Source organism: Myodes glareolus, chromosome 2 (genome assembly GCF_982192425.1).
Source record: "Myodes glareolus chromosome 2, mMyoGla1.1, whole genome shotgun sequence".
Taxonomy (NCBI): domain Eukaryota; kingdom Metazoa; phylum Chordata; class Mammalia; order Rodentia; family Cricetidae; genus Myodes; species Myodes glareolus.
In genome coordinates, this window is record NC_142027.1 from 126479436 (window position 1) to 126490717 (window position 11282).

General features: G+C 43.7%; 1 protein-coding gene and 1 non-coding gene across 2 annotated transcripts; both read right to left on the minus strand.

Annotated features, from left to right (window-relative positions):
* Positions 1-389: 389 nt before the first annotated feature.
* Rpl6 (ribosomal protein L6) lies at positions 390-5313 on the minus strand. Its single transcript, XM_048447450.3, has 7 exons — positions 5186-5313; positions 4136-4384; positions 3951-4052; positions 2605-2748; positions 2083-2131; positions 750-934; positions 390-567 (listed from the first exon to the last, which is right to left on the minus strand). Exons 2-7 carry the CDS (start codon positions 4382-4384, stop codon positions 415-417), a joined length of 882 nt encoding a protein of 293 aa, XP_048303407.1. The 5' UTR covers positions 5186-5313; the 3' UTR covers positions 390-414.
* Positions 4586-4719, minus strand: LOC125408838 (small nucleolar RNA SNORA42/SNORA80 family). Its single transcript, XR_007234597.1, has one exon. It is a non-coding gene; the product is annotated as a small nucleolar RNA SNORA42/SNORA80 family (small nucleolar RNA).
* Positions 5314-11282: the final 5969 nt, after the last annotated feature.

Genomic DNA, 11282 nt, shown 5'->3' on the forward strand with positions numbered 1-11282 from the left:
GCCAGTCAGGTCTGTAACTGAGTTTCAGAACAGCCAGGCCTGTTACACAGAGAAACCCTAATTTATTTCCCCCCAAATGAGCCAAATCTATGTGAGGCCCACAGCACAAACCACTCCCCTGCAATCCTACTTGGTAGAAAGCAAACTATACCTCCAGTTAAAACTAGCTCTGGCTGTGTGCGTGTGTGTCTGTGTGCATGCACGTGTACCCCAATTCCAAAACCAGCTGGGGAGAGGGGCAGCGACAGCAGGATCCTGAAAACTCTGTTTGGCCATCCTAGCATGTGGGCTTCAGAACTAGCAGCAAGGGCTAGAGAGGAAGACACTGGAACACCCACAAAGCACTCATCCAATATTCAAACACAAAAAGAGACACAAAGACACATGAAGCTGTTTAATTAGGTTGTTAGCAATTTAGAAAACCAGTTTGTGAGGATACATCCCGTTCGTCAGAGAGAACTGAGAGCGCAGGTAGCCCTGCAGCTGAGGAACAGCTTTGATCTTTGGCAGAATCTGCGAGTCCACCGTTTTCTGATCAGCCTTGCGCTGCTCTGTAATCTCATATTTCTAAACAGAGAAAAGGAAACATTTAAAACCAACACTCCCCCTAGAAAAAGACCTACACGCCAAGAACTGATAAAGCAAATCATACCCTCCCCCAAAGGCTAGTCTACTTAGAGTACACTAAGGACAACTGAGGTCACATTTACCATCTAGAAAAATCTCAAGTCAGAATGTTACTTCCTCACCTCCTTCTCTGTGTCAAAGATCTCGCCCTCCTGGTGCCTGGGCTTACGCAGCTGCTTTTTCTTGAAGTAAGCATCAGTCAGGTGTTTGGGGATTTTAACTGTGCTGATATCAACTTTTGTAGAGGTGGCGATGACAAACTTCTGATGTGTTCTTCTGAGAGGAACTCTGTTGAGGGCAAGAGGTCCTGGGGAAAATTTTTAACTTAGATAAATCAAACTTTGAAAAATAAGAATTAACCCTCAACAAGATTTAGTCTGTGCATGGTGACACATGTCTTTAACTTCAGGAGAGGGAAAGGAAGAAGAGTTTAAGGCCAGACTGGTCTACATAGTGAGGCCCTGCGTCAAACAACAAAAAAGGTTAACTGGGGTCTGGGAGCAGGAACACTAGAGAGCCATTAACAATGGTTAAATGTAATGGCCACTCTCGCAAGACACACAGAGGATCCACAACTTCCTAATTTGAAAATGTGTTACCTGCTCCAAAATCTGTCAATCCAGGTCCTTTTTCTTACCCAAGGGACCAGGAAAGAAGAGAGTCATCTTTTACACAGATTGGCTGAAATAATGTAGTCCCCTTGTGGGGAACCATTGACTCTCTCCCTTCTGCCTGCCTCTGCCAGAGTGCTCCATCCCACCCAGCAACCATTCTGTAGATATGGTCACCATATCTACATTATGTAGATAAATCTGTCTACAAACTCCTCAAGCAAGTGTGCAAGGCTACAAAAATATCATGGGGACAAAAAGTTACCTTGCTATCAAAACTTGCAGCACTTTAGGCTACAAAAATATCATGGGGACAAAAGTTACCTTGCTATCAAAACTTGCAGCACTTAAAATCTAAGTGTCATATTACTGCTGCTCTATTCGGCACACTCTGCATAGAGTGCATTTGTATGTGTACAACGTGCACAAATGTACGTGTGTACAACAGTACAACGTGCACAAATCCCCTTTCTCCTTGTATTATGTAGGTCCAGGAATCAAACACATTTGTTAGCCACTAAGCCATTTGTGACAGGCAAATCTATTCTTGCTCTAACTAAGCCTGATTGCTGTAGACAGGAAGGCCTTGGTTGTCTCTGACCTTCACATGGGCTATGTGTACCTTCTGCCACAAAAATGTAAGTGTGCGCGTGTCTCAATTTCACAGAGGGAAACCTGAAGCAGGGGGAGAGTGCTGTAAGTTTGCAGCTTGATTCTGGAGCAAGCATGTCTCAAGTCAAGAACAGTGATTGGTACCCGGCAATCTCAACTCTTAGGAAGCAGGACAAGGCCATCCTGGGCTCTGACATTCTGTTAAAAACAAATATACTAAAGATCTTCTTACCTGTCACAAGCAGTAAACCACTGCCCAGTTGCTTCAGGAAAACCACTCTCTGGATATCAAACAGAAAATGACATTTAGCAACTGTAAAACTGTGACTTCTGACACCCAAAATAAAACTATTAAATTAAAACCCAAAATAAAATGTTACTGTAATTTTGCTACTGTTATAAGTATCTGATAAGCAGATGGTCTTCAAGTGATCCCAAAGAGGTCAAGACCCACAGGTTGAGAACCACTGGTCTAAAGGCAGGTGTGGGAGTGCACACACATAACCTGGCACTCATAATATAGAAGCAGGAGAATCATGGGTCAAAGCCTGACTGGGTTACAGAAGTCCTGCCAAAGTTTTTAGAAAAAACAAAAAACCACCACCAAAAGGCAATTTCTAAATTCTGTCCACACACAGTGCAGCTAGTCTCTTAAGCAAACAAATCACATACATAATTCACAACACCAAATACATCATAAATAAGAATTAAATGGGAAAATATTATGATTCAGCCTCCATGGAACAATGCTTACCTTGCCCCTGTGGCGCCCGGTGAGGATGATGAGGACAGTCCCAGGAGTGATGCTAGCACGCAGGCGTCTCACATGCTGACTGAAGGGCTTTTTGCCATGGCTCAGCAGCTTCCGAGGCACATCTTCGGTAGGATAATACCTGGGCTGAACAGAGTGCATGTACCACACTTAAGAAAGTTTTTCAGATAAGAACTGAGAAAGCCTCTGGGTAAACCAAGAAAGACAATCTCCTAATACTGGGATGATAGCCCTCTAAGCTCCCCCTTTTTAATTTTGTAAGTTTAATTATGTATACATTGTTCCACCAGCATATATGCCTACAGGGCAAAAGAGAACACATCCCATTACAGATGGCTGTGAGCCCTGTGGTAGTTGGGATTTGAACTCAGGACCCCTTGAAGAACAGTCAGTGTCCTAAGTCGTTGAGCCATACTCTCCAGCACTCTAGACTTTCTCTGTAGACCAAGCTGGCCTTGGACTCCATCTGCCTCTGCCCCCCTAAATGCTGGGATTAAAGGTGTGTCCTACTATACCTGGCTTCTTTTATCAGAGCCAGTTCTCCAGTCCCTCAAACTTTGCTTTTCTTTTTTTGGTTTTTTGAGACAAGGTTTCTCTGTAGTTTTGCTGCCTGTCCTGGAACTAGCCCTTATAGACCAGGCTGGCCTCGAACTCAGCGTTCACCTGCCCCTGCCTCCCCTCCAGAGTGCCGGGATTAAAGGCTAGCACCACCATCTAGCAAGATAAGGTTTCTCCTACAGCCTTGGCTGTCCTTGAACTCAAGAAATTCCTCTGCCTCCAGAATGCTGGGATTAAAGGCCTGTGAGGCCACAGCCTGGCTCCAAATTCTAATGTGGTTCTTCAAAATGTGCCAGCCGCATACGAGGGGTGGGTGGCCCAGGCCAAGACCCCTTCTCAAGAACAATTAACAATGGGGGAGACACAGTGTATTGTCTCATTAAGGTAAAGTATGTTTGACATACTTTTAACTCCTACCTCATCAGACTTCCAGCAGTAGAAACACAACTTCCACCCATTTACCCACAACGGTACAAGTTAGTTAAATTAACTCACATAATCCCCACTTTGCAGTGCTGGCAATGGAAACGCCAGAACTTTGGGTGTGCTACACTCACACTGAGCTACACCCCAGCCTAACAACTCATTGCTAAGTACACCAAGCTAACACAGCCTCTTTCAGGCAAGCCTCAACTCCAAGCATGAGGAAGCAACACAACCCAGTACTTAAGAGCCCAGAATCATTTCTATTCAGGCCATCTGGCCCCGAAAAATATGTATATCCACATCATTCAAATTTAAATTCACTGCCTACCTCTTCCAGATCTTACCATTTTTCGAAGCTTAACCACCCGGGTACCACCATTCTTGTCACCACCAACTGGTTTTGTGACAGTAGCAAGGACCTTTTCCTTTTTTTTCTTCTTTTCAACCTACAAAGACAAACCATCAAGGACTGTGGCAGACAGGACAACAGTAGTTAAGGTGTAATGGTGGGGTATTTCCTTCCTCTTACCTTGGTTTTCGCAGCTGTGTATTTCCTTTTGTACATGGCCTTTCTGGAATACATAGCAGATCGTGAGTACCTGCCAATTCCTCTAACAAGGACTGGATTTCGGCTGCAATGGGGCTTCCCCTTCTTGAGCTTTTTAGTCTTAGGGTCACCCTTTTTGGCTGCACCAGCGGCAGGGGCATCACTGCCAGCCTTCTTGGCTGCAGGTTTCTTCTCTTTTGTATCAGGTTTATCGGCTTTTTCACCCGCCATCTTGTGATATAAAGAAAAAAGAAAGGCACTTCATCAACCGTCTATAACGAGTCAATATCAAAGTCAACCCTCTGCTGCTTGCAACAGGTCTCCCACCCATGTCTAAGAACATTAAGTTTTTTTTGCTAAAAACTTAGCAAACCTATTCTCCCAAGTCTACACAGCAAGAAAGCCGCTGCTTTCAAGCCCGTTTTCCTTTCTTACTGTGCGACCCACTTCAGTGCCAGTAGCCTACAGTCAGAGGCCAGGCAATGGTTCGGGGCCGCAGGTTGTTCTAGCACGGGACACTATGACAGGCCCAGGGAAATGGGCCTGCCATAAATCCAAACCCATGCATTTATTCGTAACTTCTAAGACTACTCTCTCTGGGGCCGCCCTCGGCTACCGATGCCACTACGCTCCCAATTCGACCAAAAGGCAACAAGCAGCACTCTCCGGACGTCAGGAGGAGCCAGGGAAGCCTTTTCTCGCTTCTGCCGCAAAAGCCAACGTGGCCGAGGCAGGCTCTGCGGAGAGTTCTGGAACCCGGACACCGGCTTAGGGGGCGCACGCCACCGCACAGGTCCTCAAAGACTTCTTAGGCTACGGCAGCCGGCAAGGCCCGGCGGCCGTCTTGGGCGCTACGCTCGCTTTTCGGCCTCCTCCAACCCACGCCGACAGAAATGACGCTCCCGAGAGACCTGATGAGTGACCTCGACCACAGCGGGCCCTGGGCGGTGGCCCTCGGGTGTCCCCTGCCTTCGGATGGACCAGGATAGGGGTTCTGAAAGCAGCTCTCGCACAGACGCCCGCCATTCCTACCTTGCAAGATGGGAAAGAGAGCTAAGTTCCCGGCTTCCGGTCTATAAGCAATGACGGGAGGTGTCCAAGATCACTTCCTTCCTGTGTGGGACATCATGGGAAATGTAGTTTTTCGTATACCATGACCGCTGCAACGTGTTCTGACTGGGGAAGCATTTTCCTTTAGCGGCAAGGGCCGGTGAGAGGCTCAGCGAGTAAATACGTTTTCTACCAAATTATGATCAGAGTTTGATCCTCGACCCTGTAAAATAGAGAACGGACTTTACAGAGCTTTCCTCTGATCTACATGAATGCACACATACAAAATGATAATTAAAAAAATAAAATTTTAAATTAATAAAAGAGCTTTTGAGGCTGGAGAGATAGCTCAGAGGTTAAAGGCACTGACTGCTCTTCCAGAGGTCCTGAGTTCAAATCCCAGCAACCACAGGGTGGCTCACAATCATCTGTAATGAGATCTGGTGCCCTCTTCTGGCCTGCAGGCATACATGGTGGCTGAACGCTGTGTATATAATAAATAAATCTGTTAAAAAACCCAAACAAACTGCTTTTGTTTATATTTAAAGTTAACCTAAGCTAATATTCTTTGAAAAATAAACAATAGAGTATATGTGACTGTTTCTTTTTTTATTATTACATTTTTATTTAATGTGCATGTTTGTTTATTTTTTAAAAGATTTATTTATTATGTATACAACATTCTGCCTCCACGTATGCTCACACGCCAGAAGAGGGCGCGAGACCTCATTACAGATGATTGTGGCCTCTGGAAGAGCAGCCAGTGCTCTTTTGTTTGTTTGTTTGTTTTATTATTTTTTTCCTTATTTATTTATTTAAAGAATTTCCACTTCCTCCCCTCCTCCCAATACCCTCCCGCTCCCCCCACTCCCTCTCCTCCTCCCTCACCATTCCCAAGAGCAGTCAGGGTTTCCTGCCCTGTGGGAAATCCAAGTTCCTCAGTGCTCTTAACCACTGAGCCATCTCTCCAGCCCTTATGTGCATCTTTATGTGAGTATGTTTGTAAGTAAGTATGTGGAGTGGATGCACGCCAACATCACATAGGTGAAGATCAGAGGACACCTTGGGGAGTCAACGCTCTTCTTCCAACACATGAGTCCTAGGGACCCGACTCAGGTCATCACATCGGCCCCACACATAACAGTTCTTTTCCACTTCACAGTGCTTAGATCAACAAGTACACATTGTTTGTGATACTTCCTGACTTACTGCCTTCTATTTGTCTGTTGCCTGTTCCTAGAAGTAGGAACTTTTCGCTTGGATAGTTACGTGTTTGTGTGCACAAGTATGTGTATGTGTGTGCATGTGGAGGTCAGAGGACCACTTACAGGAATCAATTCTGTAATTCCACCCCATGGATCCCAGGGATGGAACTCAGAGCTTTGTGACAAGCACCTTTACCCACTGAGTCATGTCCTTGGCCCTTTACTGTGATTTCTTCTGCTCCAAACGATCTGCTTCCTGATTGAGTCTCCAGTACTCTCTTAGGCTTTCTCTGGTCTGGCTAATTGAAGTGGACATGATAGTAAAGAGATACTTCTCAAGACACAGAGGACCGCAAAGAAAAACTGTGAAGGATAGATACCTTAGAACAGGAGCCAACATGATTCTCTCTTTCTCCCCTGACCACTTTTTGTTTTTTTCAAGACAGTGTCTGTGTAAACCAGGCGGGCTCTAATGCACAGAGATCTGCCTGCCTTTGCCTGTCAAGTACTGGTATCAAAGGCATGCAGTACCATGCCTGGCTCCCATCTAATTATCAATGATTGTATTTTATGGCAAGTGAGGGTCATTTGCTGTCCAGGTACAGTCTCAAGAAGAAGCTTTGACACTTCTCTCTCTTTTGAGAATGGGAATGTTAGCACCTTTTTAAAAATTCCATTATTTTGCTAGTTAGTTAGTTAGTGTGTGCATGTGTGTGCATGTATGCAGATGCATGTGAGGCATGCAGGGAACCATGCATGAATGTTTCACGGCCAGAAGAGTGTCCAGCCTTAGCATTCTCTGCCTTGTTTGCTTGTGATAGAATCTCTTTCTGATCATGAAGCTCATTATTTTTTGGAAAGGGTTGGTTAGGAGGCCTGGAAGCTCCAGGGATCCTCGTGTGGTACATGATTGCTGAGGATACAAACTCAGGGTCTCATGCTTGCTCTTGACCACTAAAACCTCTTTTCAGCCACTCAGCATCTGTATTTGTTTCTTTTCTGGAGGGAAGTACTTCTCAGCAGTTGTTGCTACAGAAAATTTCATGACAGAGTACGGAGTTGCTCACTTCAGCTCCTCCGAAGCTTGGGACAACAGGTTCAGTAAGTGACTCATGCTAGAATAGTTGTCTAGTGTCTCAAGGTCTGCAGTTCCTTTCTGCCTCACACAGAAAAGGACTGAAAGATGGAAGGGAGGAAGGGAGGGAGGAAGGAAAGAAGGAAAAGTCTGATAATGTCAGAATCTCTCTCTCTCTCATCTTGTGAAGTACCAGACCCGTTAAATGATCTGATACTGAAGTAAAAGCATAACTGAGCTCCCTCTTGTGTTTGGTTGTAGTATTGTGAAACATACAACTACAAGATTAAAAATTATTAAATTCCTTTATTTTTTCTTTTTAACAGATTTATTTATTTAGTATGCAGTGTTCTGTCTGTCTGTATGCCTGCTGGCCAGAGAAGGCAGCAGATCTCATTACAGATGGCTGTGAGCCACCATGTGGTTGCTGGGAATTGAACTCTGGAAGAATAGCAGTCAGTGCTCTTAACCTCTGAGCCATCTCTCCAGCCCCCTAAATTCCTTTATTTTTGAGACAGGATCTTACTGTGTAGCCCTGGCTGCCTCAGATTCCTCTATAGGAACCAGACTGGCCTCAAACTCCCGAATACACTCCTACGTCTGTCTCCTAAATGTTGGAATTAAACTTGTGAACCACCACAAGCAGCACGTGTTTTTTGTTTTATTTTTTAAAATTTTCTATTTTGCAGGTGGTGGTGGTGCACGCCTTTAATCCCAGCACTTGGGAGGCAGTGGCAGGTGGATCTCTGTGAGTTCAAGGCCAGCATGGTCTAAGAGAGCTAGTTCCAGTACAAGCGCCAAAGCTACAGAAAAACCCTGTCTAGAAAAACAAACAAACACAAAAAATTGTCTATTTTATCATGTGTGTAATCGTTTCAAATAATAGTAATAGTAACAATAATAAATAAAATTTAAAAATCTTAATATGTTATACATTTTAGGTGTAGGTGAGAATGTTTGTTTATTATATGTTATACATTTTCAGAGTAGGTGGAGAATGTGTGTTTATATAGGTAAAGAGAAAACTATGGCAGAGTACACAACAAACCATTAACACTGGTTGACAGCTGAGCCTAGGGTTGGGAAGCTACTTGGGAGGATTAGGTAGGAGACTCAGAGAGAGGTTCAAGACCAGCCTGGCTACAGAGTGAGTCCAAGGCCAATCTGGGCAACTTAGTGAGACCTGGTTACAAAAAACATAAAAGGAAGATGGAAAGTGGTGGCACATACCTTTGGTCCCAGCAGTCGGGAGGCAGAAACAGCTGGATCTCTATGAGTCAGATGCCAGCTCAGTCTACAAAATGAGTTCCAGGATGGTCAGGGTTGCACAGAGAAACCTCGTCTCAGAAAAAAAAAAAGAAGAAGAAAGAAAGAAAGAAAGGAAGGAAGGAAGGAAGGAAGGAAGAAAGAGGTTGGAGAGACAGCTCAGTGGTTAAAAGCACTGGCTGTTCTTCCAGAGGACCCAGGTTCAATTCCCAGCACCCACATGGCAGCTCAGGACTGTCTGTGACTTCCCGCTTCCTGTTGAAAAACACCGATGCACATAAAATAAAAATAAAATAAAATAAAAAGCCACAGAGATGCCTATCAAAATTCCAGCAAAATTCTTCAAAGACCTCGAAAGAACAACTTCATTTGGAAAAGCAAAATACCCAGGATAGCCAAAACAATCCTATACAGTAAAAGAACTTCTGAAGGCATCACAATCCCTGACTTCAAATTCTACTACAGAGCTACAGTACTGAAAACAGTCTGGTATTGGCATAAGAAGAGACAGGAGGACCAATGGAACCAAATAGAAGACCCGAATATCAATCCACACATCTTCGAACACCTGATCTTTGACAAGGAAACAAAGAAATATCAAAAAGGAAAAAATGAAGCATATTTAACAAGTGGTGCTGGCATAACTGGATATCAACATGTAGAATAATGAAAATAGACCCATATCTATCACCATGCACAAAACTCAAGTCCGAATGGATCAAAGACCTCAACATAAAGTCAGCCACACTGAACCTGATAGAAGAGAAAGTGGGAAGTACACTTGAATGCATTGCCACAGGGAACCACTTCCTAAATATAACACCAGCAGCACTGACACTGAGAGAAACAATTAATAAATGGGACCTCCTGAAACTGAAAAGCTTCTGTAAAGCAAAGGACACAGTCAACAAGACAAAACGACAGCCTACAGAATGGGAAAAGATCTTCACTAACCCCACATCAGACAGAGGTCTGATCTCCAAAATATACAAAGAACTCAAGAAATTGGACACCAAAAGATCACATAATCCAATAAAAAAAAAATGGAGTACAAACCGAAATAAAGAACTCTCAACAGAGGAATCTAAAATGGCCGAAAGACACTTAAGGAAATGTTCAATATCCTTAGTCATCAGAGAAATGCAAATCAAAACAACTCTGAGGTTCCATCTTATACCTGTAAGAATGGCCAAGATCAAAAACATTGATGACAACTTATGTTGGAGAGGTTGTGGGAAAAAAGAACACTTCTGCATTGCTGGTGGGAATGTAAGCTGGTACAACCCCTTTGGATGTCAGTGTGGCGATTTCTCAGAAAATTAGGAAGCAACCTTCCTCAAGACCCAGTAATACCACTTTTGGGTATATATCCAAAGGATGCTCAATTGTGCCACAAGGACATGTGCTCAACTATGTTCATAGCAGCTTTGTTTGTCATAGCCAGAACCTAGAAACAACCTAAATGCCTCTCGGTCGAAGAATGGATAAGAAAAATGTGGTAATTTACACAATGGAGTACTACACAGCAGAAAAAAGTAATAACAGCTTGAATTTTGCAGGAAAATGGATGGAGCTAGAAAACATTATTTTGGGGACTGGAGAGATGGTTCAGAGATTAGGAGCACTGCCTGCTCTTCCAAAAGTCCTGAGTTCAATTCCTAGCAATCACATGGTGGCTCACAACCATCTATAATGAGATCTGGTTTCCTCTTCTGGTCTGGTGGCATACATGCAGACAGAGCACTGTATACACAATAAATAAATAAATCTTTGAAAAAAGAAAGAAAACATTATTTTGAGTGAGGTAACCCAGACACAGAAAGGCAATTATCACATGTACTCACTCATAAGTGTTTTTTAAATTAATATTTATTTATCATGTATACAATATTCTATCTGCGTGTATGCCTGCAGGCCAGAAGAGGGCACCAGATCCCATTATAGATGGTTGTGAACCACCATGTGTTTGCTGGGAATTGAACTCAGGACCTTTGGAACAGCAGGCAGTGCTCTTAACCTCTGAGCAATCTCTCCAGCACCTCATAAGTGGTTTTTTAAACATAAAGCAAAAAAAGCCAACCTAGAAACCACAATCCCAGAGAACTTAGACAACAATGCGGACACTAACTTACATAGATCAAATCTACATGGGAAGTAGAAAGTAGAAAAAGACAAGATCTCCTGAGTAAATTGGGAGCATGGGGACCTTGGAGGAGTGTTGAAGGGGGGAGGGGAGAGGCAGGGAGGGGAGCAGAGAAATTGTAGAGCTCAATAAATATCAATAAAATTAAAAAAAAAGATGTGGCCCAGATTGGAGGCATGTCTTTGCATTTCTTTTCCTTTCTTTCTTTCTTTCTTTTTTTTTTTTTCATTTTTCGAGACAGTGTTTCTCTGTAGTTTTTGGTGCTTGTGTTCTTGCAGATCAGGCTGGCCTCGAACTCACGGAGATCTGCCTGCCTCTGCCTCCCGAGTACTTGGATTAAAGATGTGCGTCTTTGCATTTCAAAGATCCAGATCTTCCCATGTCAAATGA